General features: G+C 39.6%; 1 protein-coding gene across 2 annotated transcripts; it reads left to right on the top strand.

Annotated features, from left to right (window-relative positions):
* Positions 1–2,081: 2,081 nt before the first annotated feature.
* On the top strand, positions 2,082–19,738 carry HACD1 (3-hydroxyacyl-CoA dehydratase 1). Of its 2 annotated transcripts, none has more exons than XM_065666509.1 (7): positions 2,082–2,390; positions 6,198–6,315; positions 7,560–7,578; positions 7,665–7,747; positions 10,444–10,565; positions 12,706–12,884; positions 14,261–19,738. In XM_065666509.1, the coding sequence occupies exons 1-7, from the start codon at positions 2,263–2,265 to the stop codon at positions 14,341–14,343; spliced, it is 732 nt and encodes a 243-aa protein (XP_065522581.1). In that variant the 5' UTR covers positions 2,082–2,262; the 3' UTR covers positions 14,344–19,738. The 2 variants fall into 2 exon arrangements, with proteins under 2 accessions (XP_065522581.1, XP_065522580.1); XM_065666508.1 differs by having other exon boundaries at positions 2,083–2,390; positions 7,659–7,747.
* The last annotated feature ends 532 nt before the right edge of the window (positions 19,739–20,270 follow it).

The following is a 20,270-nucleotide window of genomic DNA, read 5'->3' as shown; positions in this document are numbered from 1 at the left end:
GTTTATTTCTGATGCCTGTTTCAACAAACACTGCATTGGCAAAGCCGAGAAGCCAGGAAGGTTTGAAAAGTGAAATTTGAGCGGTAAAAAGGTGTTAAGATAGCAGAAATGCCCATCATTAAAATAGTAAATATATAAAATATTTTGAGCGTTACAGAGTTTCAACCATTTTACAACTGCATTTACAATTTGCATTGAGATGAAATTTAGGCTCAGATTATCCCATATTTGCTCACTACGTAGTTTCTTGCACTTTCCTCTGAAGCCCAAGGTTAGCAAAACTTCTGAATTAGGTCATTCAATCCTGTATGTAAATTCTTTTGTCTGTATTTTCTAACTATATGTCAAGGTTTAAACTGATCCACACAGCTCATCCACTCACTCCCCCCCTTCTTGCCCTCCCCCTGCTCCTGGAGGGACGGAGAGGAGAATCGAAAAGAATGCAACTCCCACGGGTTGAGATAAGAAGAGTTTAGTAACTAAGGTATAACACAAATCACTACTGCTACCACCAATAATAATAATGATAAAGGAAATAACAAGGGAAGAGAATACAACACCTCAGCACCAGCCGATCAATAACTCACCTCACTCCCCCCAGCCAAGCACCGAACGGTACCTCATCCAACCCTGCAGTCCCAGCCCTTCCAGGTCACTCCTGTTACATCCTGGGCATGATATGCTGTAGTATGGAATATCTCTTTGGTCAGTTTGGGTCAGGTGTCCTGTCTATGCTTCCTCCCGGCTTCCTCTCCTCCCTGGCAGAGCATGAGGCTCAGAAAGTCCTTGGCCAGACCAAATATTTGAGCAGCAACTGAAAACATCGGCATTATCAATACTGTTCCCAGGCCAAAAAATCAAAACATAGCACTGCACTAGCTACTAAGAAGGAGAAAAATGACTGCTACTGCTGAAACCAGGACACTATATGATTCCCAAACTAGGTTATGTTTAAGACTACTTGAACATGAAAAGCATCTGTGTATATATAATATTGGTACTTTGTATAATCTTACTAGCATATACATGGTGCTGTTTTGCCAACTACTCATTTTGCTGTTGCCAGTGGGTGTGTATTTTGAGGATGAGAGCTGAACATCTGCTTGTGTGCTCTGATGAGGAGAGGGAGAGAGACCAAGTTTTTGTATGGCACATCTACTATCTTTTACCTTTGCCCTTGAACTGAGACTATCTAGGTGTTTTTAACACTGAGATGACCTATCACACTCTAAACTAGGTAGATTTTGACTCTTGAAATCTTTTAGGACTGAAAAAGTAGCACTTCAAAGACATATCCTGACCCATTTTTGGAATTCATCTGTTTATATATGTTGGTGTTTGAGGTGTTTGGGCTGACTGGTCATGGTAACCATGCTTAGCTGTGGAAATGGGGAGCCCAAGGATACATGTATGCTTCCCAAAGTAGTGAACAGCATCCCAAGGCTAGCGCAGTCAGAGCTAGACGTCAGGATGGCAGGTGCAGCCTGCACGTTTGAAGAGCCACATCACAACAGTGCAGCTCAGGCTTAGGCTGCCAGCCCTTCCACAGCCAGTCCCAGCAATGCTCCCTGTGCCTGTGCATGGGCAGCAGGCTTAAGAGACAACATGCATATTAAAATGTCATCCTTCAGTCTGCCAGCTGGGATCTCTTTGGGACCTGGGAAGACATTTCCCCCCATCTCGGGGTGGGCCTTAGTCCTTCGTGTTAACCGAGCATGGTATTTTAGGGGACCTAACAGACTGGAAGGTGTCCTGTCCCCGAGGTCGCCCTGGCAGGTAACTGTTGGCCCTCCGCCCCTCCGGGTGGGGACTTGGGGCATATTCCTACCGGTCGGTCTCCAGCCACACTCCCAGATGTTCAACCTCAGACGCACACGTCTGTGTTTCCAAGAGCTGCGGTGTTTTCTGTGTCTTTCCCGACCGTGGGCTGCGCCTGCCGCGTTCACCTGTCGGTCCCCAGCGAGGCAGGAGACGCGGCACCAGCCCACAAGGGGCTTCCTCAATGCATCAACAGCACCGTGACTCCCGCGGACCGCGTGTGAGGGCCGGGGCCAGGGCCCTGCCCACCGGGGAGCCCCCGCGGGGCGGAGGAGGGCGGAGCGCTGCGCCGTGTGAGCGGCTGGCGGCAGGCAGCGGCCCCCGAGGAAGACGGATGGGGTGAGGGACAGCGCGAAGTCCGGCTGTCAGCGCGGCCTCAGCCCCGCCGCGGAGGGAGCCCCTCCTCCCCGCGGGTGTGCGCCCTGCTGCCGGGACGGCGAGACCATGGCGTCCAGCGAGGAGGACGGAGGCGGCAACGGCGCGGTGGAGGAGAAGGAGAGCGGCAAGAGGAGGAGGCTGGGAGCCCTGGCCACGGCCTGGCTCATCTTCTACAACATCGCCATGACCGCGGGGTAAGCGGCCGCGGGCACGCCGGGGGCCGGCAGCGCGGCGCCTCAGTGGCGGCTCGGGGAGGCGGGAGCCGGGTGCGGGGGGCTGAGGCGAGGCGGCGTCCCGGGCAGCCCCGGCGGGGGACCCGCGGTGCGGGGGAGCCGCGGGCAGCGGGGCTAGCCCTCGCCTGCCGGGCATTGCCTAATACGGTGCAGCGCTGCCAGCCGCCAGCGCGTCACCCCGAGCCCGCCGCGGAGGTTAAGTATAGCCGGGACTGGAATGCCGGGCGGGGGAGCCGCGCGGGCCGCGTCCCACGGCACCGCCGCCCGCTTCCGGGCCGGCCCCCGCGCTTCGCTGGGAGCGGGGACGCCAGAGTGCCCCTCGGTGTCCCGAAGGCTCCGGGCGCGGAGGGGCGCTGGGGCTCTGCCGGGCTGACCCGGGTGGGCTGATCCGAGTGCGAGCTCACGGCCCGGGCTGCCGTGCGGGGCGACTCCTTCAGGTCCGTGAGCCCCGTGTCAGGGAGAGCAGGGTCAGCGCCAGCTCCCAGCGGGGCAGATGTTCCGCCGCCGGGCACGCAGGGATGGGCGGCGGGGAGAGCTGTACAGCCCGGGGGCTCGCCTTAGCCAGTGCCCCTTGCAGCCGTGCTCTGCTGTGGGGAAGGTGGGTACTGACTGGTAAGAGCACTCAGGTTTATGCTGTTTGTGCTTGAAGCACATATTTTCACTTGCAGATTTGCCCGGGTCACGATCTCTTGAGGGGGAAGAAAACCCCAAGCTACTAATTTCCACACGTGTAAACGAAAACTAAGAACAAACAGTTTTATAACTTGTAGGGTGACATTCATCGCGAGAACAGTTTTACCTTAGTTACCGGTGGGTGAACTCTGCCCTTTGAATCCCATAGAGCAAAACTGATACGCTGCAGTTGAAGCAGGAGGTCAAGCATCAATGCAGAAAGCCAGGAATACAGTCCTAATCTGCTCACTAGCATCTGTGAGTCTTGAGCATGTACTCAAGTGCGTTCGTACACTGCAGCAGCGCCTGACTTTTGAAAAGTGCTTTTACCCAATGTAATTATTCTTTTTCTAGCTGGCAGGTTAATGTTACCTCATTGAATTCCCAGCCTTGTGCTCCATGTGTGAATTTGCTAATGAATGCTGACTTTTATGTATCTGTAGAAGATTATCGAATCATATTTGTTTTGACCTTAGGTGCTGGTTCAGAATCTCCCACTTCGTTTCTCCCATCTTCCAGTAATATCAAAAGGGATTAAGACATGCACAATTGCATATTTTATGTGGAAACAGAGAAATAAGAGATAAAAGCAAATTCTTATCATCTTTTATGGATACAATATAGGAGAAAAATAAACATTTGAAATAGAGCAATATTTGGCAAGGGCACTGCATGGGATAAATAAGTAGCAAGCACAGTGTTTGTCCAGAGAGTGTAATACAGCAAAGTGTTTCTAGAATTTTAACAAACTAATATACAATTGCATGTTAACAACCATTCTAATAAAAACCGTGGCTTATCTTTCTTTCTAACAAAGGTTTAAGGGACGAAAAGGACAGATCAGTACCCAGTGATGGATCAGTACTCGATCTCACTGAAAGTCCCAAACAGAAATGCTACGTTCATTATGGAAAGTGTTTTCCATTTCCCAGTGATGTGCAATACTGAGTACAAGAGCTTTCCTGAGATCCAAAGTCAAAGGCACTGCCAACTAAATAAATCAATTTACAGAAATTCATGTCCAAATAAAAATTTATTTAAGAAAAATGTATTTGCAGTCTTAGCTTCTGAGTGTAGTCCAAGATTACTTCTGTTTGCTACCCTTTTGCTACAGAATGAGATGCAGAAAATTCCTTGTTAGGTTAGATGTATTATGACTTCCTGGGCTAGGGCTGGGACAAGAGCTGTTGCTGTCACCATTCGTACTGCCAGCTGCATGTAAACTCACTGTCACCTTCCTCTTGTCAAACACTTCACTAGAAAACATGGCAGCTTTACTGTGACGGACTAACACTGGTATTCCAATAATCCCTCGTTTCCATAGTGGTGGGTTGCAGACTCATATTAATGCACTGAGATTTAAAATCTCTTATAAAATCTCGGTAACACTCGTGGGGGCAAATTTTGGAGCTCGGGCAGATCAGATTCATGGGCTTATAGTAGAAAAGATCAAGGAGAGGAATGGTTCCTTCCATGTGCGGAAGCCTGACTAACTCTATGTGAGTTTGAAATGCTGTCATGAAGTGCTAGAATGGACCTTGCCAAGTGACAGCGTAGCAGAGGCCACCGTGCGTAAGCATTAAGGGGCTGATACTGAAGCACATGCCGTCCGAGGTGAACAGAGGGCTGTCACGATCCATGCGACTCTCACGCCGTTACAGCATAGCAGGTCTGACTGAAGATCAGCATTTCCTTATGCCCTGTTTCTGATACTAGCTAATACCTTATGCTTAGAGAAGGGTATAAGAACAGGAGACGTGTTAAATATTTATCCGAATGTTTATATAAACATTTATCTGAACGTTTATGTGCTCTCTCAATCTGTCTCTGAGTATTTCTCAGCATCCTTGCTATAGCTTCATGTAGAGTGAAAGCAATGAGTAATTGCTCCTAATATCATCAGACAAGAAGTTAAGATAGAGTTATTGTAATTTTTGTATCTTTAACTCTTAAAATAGCCATCCATAGCTGTGGATATGCCTGTAACTCTATATTTAAGAATTTTTTATACTTTCTTTGTCTGTGTGCACGGAAACCTGAAATTTCAAGGCATCTAGCTAGCATGATGTTTGTAAGAATGTGCTAGTAGCTCTGCATTAAGGGTGGAATATATAGTGTGCCATTTTGAAAATCTTAATTATATGAACATGAGTTAATTATGTGGAAGGAATTGCATATGCCTTAGGTTATTGTTCTGGGTCTGTCTGGGGTGGGTGGTGGGGATCAACTCACCACAGTTTAGAAGGCTGGGTTTTTTTTGGTCTCAGTTTTTATCTGAGATTTCAATATAAGTTTTCTACTAAATTCCAGGCTGATCAAAAGATACTGTTACTTTCTTTCTTTCACATTGGAAAGGTTATCAGTTGGTGTCATTGATCAGTTTCCTTCCAAAAAAAAAAAATAAAAAATTCCCAAACACCATCAAATGTGCTAGTTAAATATACCTGCCTCTGGAAGCCAGGAGCACAGAGCACTCATCCTTCAGCACTTTGGAGTCTGGTTTTCAAAGATGAGTTCTCAACACTGTTGAAAACTGAATCATAATGGTAACTTTAGTTGTACAATCACAAACAGAAGCATTCGGATCACTGGTAGTTCTAACAGTTGTGAGTTGGGGTGTCATGAAAAATGTAAAACCTGGGTAAACCCAGGACAATGATGTGCGTAGGTTCCAGTCCTTTCCTTGTACGTACCTATGACCCATAACAGTAGATTCAGTGCTGTGTTCATCGCGTATTTTCCAATAACTAATTTACAGTAGAGATGAATGAGGATTTAATAGTAAAAATATGTAGTCACTGCTAGTGAAAACTCTGATGGACCCATGGTTTTTGGGGGATTGTCATCATCATTTCAAGTCAATCCTCTGAAGGTAAACAAGTCATTCTCTGTCCTTCCCCAGTTAAAGAGATAAGTGTAATGTTTACATAACATTATATAATATTTATGTCGAAGGATATTTTTAATGAACTTCTAAGAACACTGACAAGTGAAGAACCAAAGATATGTAAAGAAAATATTCTACTAAATTATTTATGCTGGATGGATATTTTTTGAATTCTAATTTGAAATGTATCCATTCTCTTTCTTTTGTAGGTGGCTGGTATTAGGTATTGCCATGGTGCGGTTTTACATACAGAAAGGAACACATAGAGGCTTATTCAGAAGTGTTCAAAAGACACTTAAATTTTTCCAGACATTTGCTTTGCTTGAGGTAAATCTTAAACATAAGTTTGCTTTACTGGATACTGCATATCATAAGCAAAACACATTTTTAACCTGGATTTAATATCAAATTATTATATTAGTACTTAAAGTCTGTTTAAATTTATTATTTAATGAAGTTTTTTGGGGGTGCAAGGTAAATTGAAACAAATGGGCACATTTTTTCAAACTGAATTATAATATTTCTGTAAAACAAATATTTCCTGGGAACTGCTTTGATTTGGAAGTCTTTAACTCAAAAGGCAAAATCTCGGAAGGCATGCCAGTCAGCAGATCAGCCTTCTGGTGTAGTAGATAGCTCGTGTCCACCTCCATTCCTTATACTGGACTCATTATCCTTCTGTGCCTTTCCTGCTTCTGCATGTTTCCAGACTTGATCACGTATAATTCATTCCAACAGGGTCTGTGCAGTTGTGCAAAGTACTCTTTAAATAATATGACTTTTGCTAACAATGCTCTAGTGGTCTCAGTTTATGGTGCGTCTGTGAATGAAACTGTTGGGTGTATTGAGCACTTACAGTTCTTTCCCAGGCACAACAAAGAGTGCCTATCTGCATTTTAGCTTTTTTTTCCTCAGTCTGTCTACAACATGTACTATGTTCAAGCATGATAGTTCAAGCAACTATTAAAATCATGTGGCCAGCTCTATATAGGCTGTTACTCTATTAAACTTTCACAGCAAGTAATTCTACTCAAATCTGTCAAAATAATGAAAAGCACTCTACTTGCTAATCATTACTGACAATACAATAAAAATACGATACAATGCAAAGAAAATACAATAAATCTGAAGCTTCATTGCTGCCATTGGCAAAATTATAATAACATTATTAATCTATAATGAATACAGAACGTTTTAAAATTGCTATGCTTTCAGCATCCCTGACATGACTCCCTCCACACTGTCCTGTAAAATTATTCTTCGAATAAGATAATGGAAGGAAAGCTTACTAGTTCAAAAAGTAAATGCTTTGTAAGTATTAAAACATGTAATATATACAGTTAATTAGGAAAATAAATCTCTTATGTGTTTGCACACAGATACTGAGCCCATCGCAGCACTGGTTGCCAGGGCTCTGATGTGTATTTCTTTTAAAGATTGCTAGTTGAAAACAATAAAAAACAGTTCTTCAGAATTAAGCCTACGTTTATATTAACATCAAAAGACCATATTTATAGTGTAGATAGTGACATACTGTACATCAGTAACCTCTAACTTATTTTTATTTACAGGTAGTCCACTGTGCAGTTGGTGAGTTCTTTGTTTAGTTTCTCTTGGAACTACTTAAAATGTGAATATTGGAGCAGAGATAACATGTTTCTCTTTTTAAGGAATAGTTCGCACGTCTGTGCTTGTGACTGGGGTCCAAGTGAGTTCAAGAATCTTCATGGTGTGGTTCATTGCACACAGTATAAAACAGGTATGTGCGCAAGCAAGTCGTGTTTTGATTGGTTTTAAGAAGAAGCTATTAATACAGTTCTCATTTCATAAGGAAGGCCAATTTAAAAGTTAGTGACATTCCTACAGAGAATACTTACGTACTTGAGTCTGATTTTGGAAGTTGGGGTTACAGGATTTTATGTGCTTCTACCCAAGAGACTGAGCCTGGGTCTCAGCTGTGAGTGAACACTGTCTTCATCATTGTGCTGGCTGTGGTCTGCCTAAGTGAGATCAATGACTACTATGACTATTTACCAAAAAGTCTACCACATTGTGAACAGTTCCCTTTCAAAAACTTTAATTAGCACTTACTGAATTAATCTAAATAAGAATATGCCTTAAATTAAATTTACCTAGATAAAGGTGGTTGTGATTTTGCAGTGTATTTTAGGAACCTTTTCAAGATTTTAATGTTATGGTTATAGTAACATTTGATGGCATGTATACTACATTTTTTTTTTTCACTGAAGATATATCAGGTTGTCCAGCACGCCACAGTGACACTTAAGTCTTGTATAAATAAATTATGATAGTTTATTTGCTTGACTGTAGGTGATTATTGTAAGTCTAGTGATTCATTAGCAGAATAAAACAAGCAGACTGCTTACAGCTAGTACACAGGACATCAGTTCAGTTTCTGAAGTCTGCTTTCTGTGGAAGGCGTGTAAGAACTAAGTGATGGATTTTGAGTCTGTGCTCCCGAATTTCCTTAAAAAGCTGAGCCATTAAACTGTCTCACCAGCAGATGGCATATGCCTTTCTGTTGATGGAATATTATAGCATCTGCCTCAGTTGTCAAATCCCTTTGTTTCAGTTCAGAGAAGACTCATTTTCTGCACTTCATCTTTTCCTTTACTGTTGCTTTTCTTAACAAGGAATAGGCTTTTCATGGCTGGTTTTTTTTTTTTTTTTTTTTTGGTAAGCTAAGTGTTTTCATTTTTTTCATAATGGAATATTTCTCAAAGATTAACAAGTTTTTATATTGAATGTTTACATGAATGCTGAAATATAGCACTGCATTTTGCCATTTTGGTATTATCGACAGTGGATTAAATCTTCAGCAGCATATCCAGTCATTTCTTTTGTTTCCTCTATCTTCAATACAGTAGGTCAATCTGTGTCCAAGAAAAAATACATCTGAATGTATGTCTGATTGTATTTCACGATGTTACTGCTTAGCAGGCATGAATGTTCAGGGTCACCTTAGGTGCTGAGAGGCATGTTAGTGATAATAGCCAGACCCAGATCTCTCTACTTGACTGGAGCTTTGCAAGGCAACAGATAGGAATTCTCTGCATACTTATTTAAAGCTCTTCTGCTTGGATTTAGCACTGTGACATGAATCCAAGTTTGGGTTATCAGTGTTTGTCTCTAATCGCATGATGTTAAGAACAACCTAATTCTGTCTTTACCTTTGCTTTTTTGTTCGGACATCTTTGCACTTCAGTGTTGCTATTTGAGAGTTTGGTGGTATTTTTATGCCACCTTCTCTTTTGTGATGTTGGCAAGATCCTCTCACTAAAAGTCTACCTTCTTTGACTGACACATTGAGGGTGTGATTTTATGAGCTGATGAGCACTTATAGTTCTTCTTGACTTTTGACAGAGTTGTGGATTTTCAGCATTTTTGAGATGTATTTTATGCATCTTTGTCACAGTGTTGCATTTTATTTAAACAATAATTTCCCTTTTTTGAAATCTTAACAAAACTTGTGTTACTTTATTTCACAGACATCCCTGGAGCTTTTCAGCCTTCAGGCATGGAAGTGTATTACAAAATTCCTCCCCTTTTAAAGAAAAGAAAATTACTTGCGTGTAATTCTTCTTCTCAGAAGGTAGTGTTTGTAATAGATCCCCATGTGCCTTCTTCATATTTGGGGACTTCTGTTTATTTCTTCCTTAGAGTGAAAAAGAACCAATGTTTTGAAACAGCAGAGGGATGTGCTACCTACCGATGAGGCAGTTTAATGACTCAGAACATAATCTTAAATGGAATTGTTGAGTGAGTTTACCCAAAGCTCCTGATGTACCAACTAATCTTCATTTAGTGATCCATCTGTGTTCCAGCTCCTTAACTATCTTACAGCTCCCTGAAGTCTGCCAAATTCCATCTCCTGTGGCCAAGTTTCAGCTAGGAGATTATACTAAGCAGTTCCTTTTGTCTGAATTTTCCTGGAGACATGCATTATCTGGTGAGGAAGAAGAAAGATAAAAAGTAAGAGAAACTCCAGGAGACAGAGTAGTGAAAGGCAGAATAGGTAAAAAACGACTGTGAAAGGAGCGTATCTTCTGTAGCATTGTTTTCTTTTTGCCGTTTTGGAGAGTATGAAAATAATCAAGTAAATCAACCACAAATAAAAAGAGAGAGACAGATAGCATAGTGAAAATGAAGGTAGAAAATAAAGAGGAGAAGTATGCTTAATTACAGAAGTATGTATTTTGATATTTGCATAATGGATAAAGATTGCTCAGTTTGCAAAATGCTTGTATATTAGTAAATATATATGATAAAGAACGGTACATTGATAATGGTTTCAGCATATCACTGTATGCCAAAATAGTCTTTCTTTACAAGATGTTAGTTCTGTTCCATGTATCTTAAACAGAAGTCTGTTACAGTTTGCACAGAAAAGAAGCTTAAGGATGAAGAAAGTGTTGGTTCTTTATACTTCTGCAGATCCAGAATGAGGAGAGCGTTATTCTTTTTCTGGTCGTATGGACTGTGACAGAGATTACTCGATATTCCTTCTACACATTCAACCTCCTCAACCATTTGCCATACTTCATTAAATGGGCCAGGTGGAGATGTCTTGCACTTCAGTTTCTCATGGTTCTGTGCATGTTAGTTTCACGCATGCTGATCTAATACACAGCAGAGCAGATGTTTGAGCTTTGGTTATGTGTCAGCAGAGTGAAGCTGGTTGCTTTCTGTACTTGGGATCATTGTTACTTGGTTTAAAATGTTAACATTTTAGCTGAAATTTCGGGTGTGATTTGTTCTTTGCTTTCTGTGTCTCATGGTCTGAACTCTATTTTCATTTACTTTTTTTTTCCCTCTGTCTTTGGAGCCATCTTTTAACTTACATTATGACTCCTTAAGATGCTTTTGAATACAATACCCCAGATTAAATACCTGTGCTAGTCTTTGTGGATTTCAGATCTCTGAAAATGTGGGAGTTGTTGTCACTCAATATGTATGCATATTATTACAGTATGAGAAGTTCTGCTTTATCAGAGCTTTTTTCTTGTATCCCATGTAAATACCGATTTAGTTCAGCCCACATAGAAAGTGTGTTCCATATCAAGACTGCTTTGATGTTGAAGCATACTTATGGTTGGTCACTAGATCACACGTATTACAGAGATTGCATGTTTATCAGGAGACTTAACTGGAAGAGTAGTATTACCTGTAGTTATTATTTGAAAAATATGTGTAAGACAGACAGACTTACACTGTTACAAGGAAAATCTCTAACCTACATTCAGCATGATTGGTTCTTATTTAAAAGAGTGTTTGTCTATTTTCCTTTATTTTTATTTTCTAGATAATGCAGTTCTGATGCTTCTAATGCACTTCTTTGATATGTCTGATACTTATGTCCGTTCCTATAATACATTGTCTTTTTTGCTAACAGGCTTGGTTATGTTTAAGCACTAAATGGTAAACTTACAAATAATCAGGTCTGGTTGCATTAGTATGTTTTTATGTAGGCTTCAGAAAGAGAAATGCATTCAGAAAGTACTACATTGACAGATACACTCTTTGCCATCAAGTCAGTGTGTCTTTCAGTGACAGTTTTTTTGCTTCCTTATAATGGACAATAGGGAAAGCTGACATTCTTCTGGCAGAGAAATGTGGTGAAATATCCTATATATAAAACATTTGAGAGTGTATCATCTTTTCATAGAGTCCAAAATATCCCATCGAGATTTACAGATAGTCAAACAGCACAACTGGGCATAGTCAGTACTCCAAGGGGGCTGGATATGTCTGATCTTTAGCTTATAATTGTGAAAGGTATCTGTTGTTAATGGAATAAGTATGCTCTAAATTTTTGTTTGGAATTTTCACTTTGGGGTTGTTGGGTTGGTTTTTTTTTTCACTGCATAAAGATAAGCTGTGTGTAGGTCATGCCACCGGTTCTTTTTTATAACTCCCCTGTCTGTTCTCTGACCTGTGAGTCCTCTAAGCCCATTTGCTGGTAGAAGGGTTTCATGTCTGGTTGCTGCTGTCTGGATCGAGTACACACTGTACCTTTCTCTCTGTGTGACAGCTCTTGTTGCTGTTCTCTTGCATGAATTAGAGAGCTGTTCCTTAAGAGAAACTGCATCTCCATGGTACACTCTCATTTTCTTTTCTTTTTTTTTTTTTTTGGTGGGGTTTTTTTCCATTTCCATTAGTGGTAAATATAGTAGTATTTGGATTTCCCATGTGGCAGTGGGTAAAACAGGCTTCTAATGTTTCTCAACATTTGCATTATCTTCAAAGAGATAACAATACATAGACCCAGTGTGTGTGTACTGTGATAAAGATATATAGGATCATCTGAATTTGGAGTCTGGTCCTGATCAGAGTCCTGTCAGTGACAACGCAGCAAGACCAGAAAATTTTTAAAAAAGACATTATTGCAGACTACACATTTGTGGACTTTTTATTTTCAGTATTAGACATACAAATGTTCTGATGCTTCACTGTTTTTTAAATAAAAGGACTGAGGAATGCATTCTCTGTAAACCTAAGTGGTGCTGTCCAGAGTAATTGAAACTGATATTCTGTGGCAAGTCAGGATGTTTACCTTGATTTTGGTGCAGGATCTACTGTAGTACATTTCTGTGCCACTAATAATAGCTAGAGGAAATTTTAAATTCATGGGGTGTTTCTCACAAGTTGTTTTTTTGGGTTTTTTTTTTTTGTTTGTTTGTTTTGTTTTTAATGCAGATACAACTTTTTTATCATTTTGTATCCTGCTGGAGTTGCAGGTGAACTGCTAACCATATACGCTGCTTTACCCTACGTGAAGAAAACAGGAATGTTTTCACTGAGACTTCCCAACAAATACAATGTCTCCTTTGACTACTATTACTTCCTTATTGTTGTCATGTTCTCCTATGTGCCATGTAAGTATGAATTATAGTAATGCTAACAACATAATAATCAATGATCATCAATGCTGGAAACAGTTCCTGTATTTAAAGTTGCTGAACACTGTCTAGTATAAAAGCCTGCTTTCTGTTGTTCTAAGCTTTGCTGTGCTTTAGTTGGTTAGACTAAGATTTTCTGTCATCTTCCTCAGAACATAAACTATCTTAAAAATTTCAGTGAAAGTACTGAAAACATTCCTGACACTTGGACAAAGTAAAAAACCTGTTTGCTTACACACAGAAACGCCCATGGCTGTGTTGCTGAGAATTTCTAGTGCCTCTGACACTTTGAAGCGATGGCTTAAAAATGTTGTGCAAGTTGTGCCAGAGATTTGCCTTGTTTTTATTGCTATTAATATCCATTTACGTTGTCACCTCTGAAAATCACCATTTGGGAATGCTTGGGAAAAACCTGAAGAAATATTCCCCAAGATTTTGTTTACACAGAAATGCAACCCCCAAACCTCTTTGAACATATATCTGTCCCTGTTTTAATCAGATTGTCCTTGTACTTCTGGATACCAGAAGTCACAGATCCATCGGCTATAACCAGAGCTAAAATTAGACTATGTCTTTCACCTCCAATGCTATTTCCACTGGTACCTAAGCAGTATTGACAAGGAGAAAGCAACCTGATTCAAATATAGCACCATAAATAGGGCTAGACCAAACTAGGAAAATAGAATATTTTAGATAATCTGGACAGTGAAGCTAGAAAGAAGATGAGAGATTAGGGAGAGGCATTAAGAAGCAGGAAGATTGAAGTTTCAAGGGTCTGTGATCTGCATCCATAAAAGGTACTCATTTAAGAAGCTGACCTTGAACATAGACTTTTGCAGTATGCACACACACTGATTTTTTTCGTCACAAGAAATCATGGAGGCCAATGGGAGAGATTTATATGAGTAAAAGATGTCCTAAGCTATCATAACTTACAGTTTTACAATTGTGTATTTAACTTACTGCTTCAGGAATAAATCCAATTTTCTATTCATTAAATATAAGGATCAAATCTATCAGCAGGACAGTAATGTAATAGATTATAGAGGGCCTGGAGAGAGGGAACTCTTTACCTCAGACTTCACAAATAGGGTAAAACTGTATCTTCCTCAGTCTTGATGAAAACATGCTTATCTTAACACAGATTTGAAGACTTGAGGCACTGCCAGAAGGTGGTTAAGTCCTGCTTATACAAAGAAAATGTTGGAGGGAAGTGCCTTGAGCGTGGGGTGTACGTTCTGCAGTGTGCCATAATTTTTCCCCAGTTCATCATTATGCAAAATTTTATTGTTCTGTTATTTGAGCTGTGATTTTTGTAATCTAATTTTTTTTTCTTTTGTGCTTTGGTCAAGTATTTCCACAGCTCTACTTCCACATGCTGCGGCAGAGAAGAAGGGTGCTTCATGGAGAAGTGATTGTGGAAAAGGACGATTGAATCAAGCCGTGTAACTATGGTGCTTTTAACGGAAAACAAAAGAGGGTAAAAACCCCAAACTTCCTGTGATTTTTCTGAGTCCAAGTTTTAAAACATGGAGCAAGAATAAACAACTGTGCATCAAATAGCATGGACTGTATTATTTTTACAATTAATACATCTTCAGACTTACATTTTCATCCTTGGTTTCACTTCGATTTTTAATTGTTCATTTCTTCAGACAAATTATTTTCTTATTTTCAATAGGTTGACAAATAGCTTTAAGAATTGGAATGGTGGGCTGCTGTGCTTTTTGTTCTGAAAGTTCTGTTATGACCTGTAGTCACCATGAAAAACAGAAGGAGAGTTGCTAAGTTGTACTGAAAGTCAGTCTTCTGGAAAACAGAACATCAATTAGGTAATGATGTTTTTCACAGACTGAGTGGCTTAAATGGTATTTAAGCTTTATATTAAATACCTTTCCAATTATAAGTACTGTTAGTGTATTGTTCGACATCCTTTTGATTACAGGATCACACTACAGAACCCTAGAATGACTTTTCAAAGGAGATGAATTCTTGATTCTCAGTGCAAATTTAGATCTGTCTGTATTTTCACTTGTAATAGTAAAGATATGTAGAATAACAGATGATACAATATTAACTGGTTAAAAGTTTGTGCTGAGGAGCAGATTTGATATGCCTACCTTTCTCTGATCAGTGGCTGGAACGGGGTTCGTTTGCAGAGGAAGACTGATTGTCAGTATGTTTTCTGTTCTACATTTAATTATGTATGCAGAAAAATTATAGTCTTGCATTTAGAAACTATAACTATAGTGTGATATTTAACTTCTTATAAACGGCTAAGTGGGATAAAATATATTTGAAATAGTGTCTTAAAATATCAATTGTGCTTTAAAATAATCCCATTGTGCAATTTTAATTGCTCCCTCCCCATTAATTGTTTATACTGTGTTGACCTAATTCTATTTAATGCCTTCAATAATCTGCAAGGGGGATCTACAGTATATTAATAAAAGTTGCAAATGATATTACACTATATGACACCTGAGTGGGAGAGGTTCGATGAACTAGACTCAGCCTGAGAGATTCAGAGAAAATGTAATGTGTTTGAGGAAACTTGGATACTTAATGAGAGAGAGAGAAGATTGAAATGTAATCATGTAGTAAGAAGCCTTGATAATCTAAGCAACAAAGTTGCTTCTGGCATCACTAATTTCAAAAGAAGAGTATATATGCAGAAGACCTGCATCAGGCACCAGTTAATCAGAACACTCCTTGTGATCGCCAAGGTCATTTCTGGAGCATGGTATTACATTTGGGTATGTCAAGGGTGAGGAATTGAATCAGCCTTTTGAAAAGTCAGAGAACAGTAACAAAATTAGTTGAAGTGAGAAAAGTCAGAAAGATTGAATCTTGAGAATGTATAATTTTTTGTTATATGACAAATGTATGTAAAGGAGGAGGCTTTCTAAGTGTGAAGGTGTAACTAGAACTGATTATATAAATTTGAAACAAGGTAAATAGCCAGTGAATATCAGGAGAAAGATCCTGCCAGTGAGCAACGAGCTGGGTTATGGAATGACACAGTAGAGCTTATCAATGCATACAGTTTCTTGGAAGGTTTTAAGTTATATGTAATGCAGTAGTGGAAAGTAATCTTCCTTGGCAAGAGTTTGAGCTACATACTTGAATAGGCAGTTTCCATTTCTAGCTTCAATGATTCTGTGATAATACTGCTTTTTTGAAAATTGTAGATACAACTTTTCCTGGTGTATGAGGTAACAGTGAAAAAGCAAGGATTTACTACATCCCTAACTTTCAGATTCCATTTTGTGCCTTAAATTTGTGGTATTTATGCATGTCTTCACTATGTGTAAATTAGTTTTCTCTTAAATGACAGGTTCGTACTGGGCTTGAGATAGAATAGTTGTATTTCTTACAATTTTAAAAGGTGTAATCTTTGTATTTTTAAGATTAAATTTCATGCAAGGTGCTATCATTTAACTTATTACTTCTCTGTTTTATATGCAGCTAAAATGATTAAGAGTTTGAAGTACAAACTGCAACACTGAATCACAAAATAGTTGTTACACATATTCATGCTAGCAGCGTATTTGTCCAGAGTTCTTAGAGCACTGTTTTATAAACTGCACTTGCTTTTTTTTCCATGAGGAACATCATGGCAGTTGTTAGAAATATTTCTCCGCAAGCAGAACAGTGTGATGAAGTGCAGATAACTGATATTAGATTAAGTTCTTTGTCTCTTTTCTAACTGTCAGGGCAGCTCACTGAAGACCATAGCTATCAATTCATTGAAAATGCTTAGGATACTTTAAGGATGTGATTTTGAAATCCTTGACTGGATGAGCGTATCCCACAGATACTATTCCTGTAATAAAAGGAATACCTATTCTATAATACTCTATTATGGTTTTTTTTTTCATTGTGGCCTAAGGATATTATAATTTATAAATCGAGGAGCTATTTTTGTATCCTTTCATACCCATGACGTGAAAAAAACACAGCGCTGTTTGCTAAAATCTTGGGTTTGCGCTTTCATAAAGCAACAGTGTAAAAGGTAGTGATACGATTTTGAAAGTGATTTACAGCAACAGAAAAATCTTGCTAAATGATAAATGAATAAAAATAAAGCAAAAAATTACGTACAGTATTGCATTCAGCATTTCATAGACCAGAGAGGCTGCCATGTGTATTACCTTACATGGCATGTGCTTAAAAACAAAACAAAATAACACATTCTTTTCTTCCTCTTTTTGATTAAAGCCTTTTGAAGCCTCAGTGTGTACCTTGTCTTTTAATATCTTCTCGTATATAGTCAGAATTGCAGGTAAAATCCTTTTACTATTGACTTCAGATGGGCCAGGGTTTTATGCTAGGTAGCTTAAATAAACTTCAATATAACATCATGAAACATTTAATCAGCTTGTTAAATGGACATAAAAAGTATGATTTTCATATGGTGCTCTCTTTCCAACTTCTTTTTGACACCTGTCTTTTTTAGTCTTCCTCTCTGCAATCTTCCTAGTTTTCTAAAGCATTAAAATCCTCCTGCTTATGAAAGATTAGGAATGTATTCAGATATCAGCATCTTTAATGTTTTGAGGTAGTCTTTAACAAAGTGTTCGTACAAAGGTGTTTTCTTACTTGTGCTATATATGCCTTCTGGAATGGATTAATACAGAAGCTGTTTTAATAATAGTACATAGGAATAGGCTTCTGGAAGGAGATTCCTATTCATCAGGTGACATATCCCACTATTGGTTATTACATATACACACCATGCTTTTTATAAAGCCCAGCTGAAAGCAGTTGGATTTCTTGGGGTTCCCCCCAATACTCACATGCTCTTCCCACCGTGAAAGGCTGTCCTGGGACAGACTGGGTGAATTGCCTTGTTTCACAGCATTGCGCAGGATGTCTAGAGGCCACATGCCCTCCCGGCATGGACAGTGCAGAGGAATATGATGCTGAGAAATTGTATCTTCCACATTAGCTGCCAAGAGGATCACTGAGGCCATTGTGAGCAGTAGCTGTGAACATCATTACTCTCACCTCTCACTACGCAGAATGTGAGAAGGGAGGAAGCTCAGTGTGCTTTTATACCTTCTGCCTAGGGAGCTCAGGAGATCAGCTGGGAGAATCCCTGTGCACAAAGGGTGTGTTACAGAAAAGTCTTTTCTGTTCACTCAGCTATCTTATCACTATCTGTCTGTAAGCCTGTATTTTGTGAAATACTGGTATGCCAAGATAGCTGTGCCACACTGCTCTCAATTGTATAGTTCAAAATTAACAAGCCGGCAGAAATGGTGCAGTGTGCGGCTTCTGATTCCTATTGAACGTAACGTTTAGCTAGGTTCATGTTAATGGACAGGTTGCAATGACTAGTTACAGGGAGGTCCGTGGAGACCTTTTCTGTGACCAGAGGGAATCTACCTTTTCTTATCCAGAAAGAAATATGTGCATTTTAAATCTAGGTCTAGCTACTGCTCTGACTGTGGTACTTGCAGTCTTCACAGCAACTTACTTTAGTGTATATTTGCATGGTTATATTATTACTAAATAAATGAAAACAAATTACAACCATTACAGTAAGTTATAATTTAAGGTAGTCGCTACACTGACAGTTTTTGTGAATTCAGCTCTTACTTAATCTGCCTTAAAGGAATAAATAAAAAAAAGGAAGTTAATACAAATGAGCGTTCTGCAGCTAGGCAGGAGGGCTTCATAAATCAGAATTTTCAGGCAGGCAGACTGGCTGCAGTTGTTTATAAAGGATTGGTTAAATGCGGTGTTGAACAAAAAGGTTGAAAGCTTTTCCGAAAATTAAATTTCATTTCATTATGTGTATTTTACCATGTGCTCAGAGATACTGTATTATTTATTACCAGTTTACAATTTGAATTCATGCTGAACATACACTTTTTATAGATGATTAACTGTAGCCCATTAAAATGTTTCATTCTGTCTTTGTTACAATGACTGTTTAAGAAACAAACACAATGTTTCTGCAGAGCTCTCTGTTCTCTTACTCAAGTGAGTTGAAGTACTGCGGGTGCCTATGAAGCTCTGCGAGTCTGTTAAACTGGCAGATTTATATTTGCCAAGGATAGCTCCTTACACTTGCTTTCATGATGGCACACCTAAATAGTGAGTGGTACTCTTGGTTCAGTATCTGGTACCACTTGTCCCTGGTGCCATTCCAGGGCTCTTGAGTGCCTTCAGTTGGACTGAAGGCTTTACAGAGGTCAGTAAGTGATTCATCCTTAGGACTTCCCAGATTTGGAAGACCTGCCTTGTGAACTCTTAGCCCGCAGAAGTGAGTAAGTCTGACAAGTGGACTTGAGGCTGTAGCAAGACAAACTGTGGAAAAACTGGCTAGAGTTGGGTAACTCCAGCCCTCTCGTAGGAGCTAGCTGTCAGGTTCAGGCCTGCAACTGGTAGTGGCTTTTGTGTTCTAAAATGGACGATACTTTCTGTGCCATGTTGTATCAACTGAAACATGTAGTCTTTATGCACAGCAATCTTGCTTCTTTGTTCAGTCTTGAATGTATCTTATGTCCTTTAAGTTGATGGCTTTGTAAAAGTGTAAGTACAGAAATATTTATCGAAGCATATCATGTATAGAATTGTACTTAAAGATTCTTAATGATGTAAATGCAGCGCCACTGCTCACTGTTGTCATTTTTTCTGAGATGCGTTCTCGTTAGCAGTTTACACAGACAGGAAAGCAACACAATATGATAACTTTAATAACTTATTTATTTGCAAATATTGTAAGATTTGTTGGGTTACAGATTCAGATATTTGTTTTAGAGATTGTTAATAATGTGGCACTGTAGAAATTCATCAATTAAAAGATACATTCTAAACTATGTTCTATTTGATTTTGATTTTTATTTGTTTTGTAGCGTGTACACATCAGTACATAGAAATGTTCACCATTTTATACCAAACTGGTTTTACAAATACTATACTTTTTTACCTGGAATTATTTCAAATGTTAATCTTGAGGTCCCATGTAGCATATTTACTATCAGCCAGTCTTCCATTTGATATTTCTTTGAGTATATTCCATTAAAAAGCGGTCGGTTTGTGTAGTAATACTGGTTTATCAAACAAGAGGGAAAAATGCAGGGCATTAAAGAGAATGCATAACATCTGTCAGCATGTATGAAGACACTGCATTACAGTGGTCCTGAAACAGGTATTACAGTAGTGGATATTTCTGTGTTTTGGAACAGGACTTTTTTTGGTATTAACCTTTTGAGGAGGGGTGGAGGCAGTAAACATCCTCTGGCTGTCCTCTGCTACATGACTACAAAGCTAACAATGACATTGCAGGGATGAGGGTTTTGTTGCCATGACAGTGTGATAAAGCAATACGTGAACACTCACACCTACTTC

Source organism: Lathamus discolor, chromosome 2 (assembly GCF_037157495.1).
Source record: "Lathamus discolor isolate bLatDis1 chromosome 2, bLatDis1.hap1, whole genome shotgun sequence".
NCBI classification, from domain to species: domain Eukaryota; kingdom Metazoa; phylum Chordata; class Aves; order Psittaciformes; family Psittacidae; genus Lathamus; species Lathamus discolor.
Note: the sequence above shows the minus strand (reverse complement) of the source record. Positions and strands in the feature narration are given on the sequence as shown.

Excerpts from the sequence above, each read along its gene's own strand:
- HACD1 (XM_065666508.1), top strand. The coding sequence starts at position 2,263 with ATGGCGTCCAGCGAGGAGGACGGAGGCGGCAACGGCGCGGTGGAGGAG. Across the intron at positions 7,748-10,443 it reads TTGCACACAGTATAAAACAG|ATCCAGAATGAGGAGAGCGT; the intron begins GTATGTGCGCAA and ends ATACTTCTGCAG. Across the intron at positions 10,566-12,705 it reads TACTTCATTAAATGGGCCAG|ATACAACTTTTTTATCATTT; the intron begins GTGGAGATGTCT and ends TTTTTAATGCAG.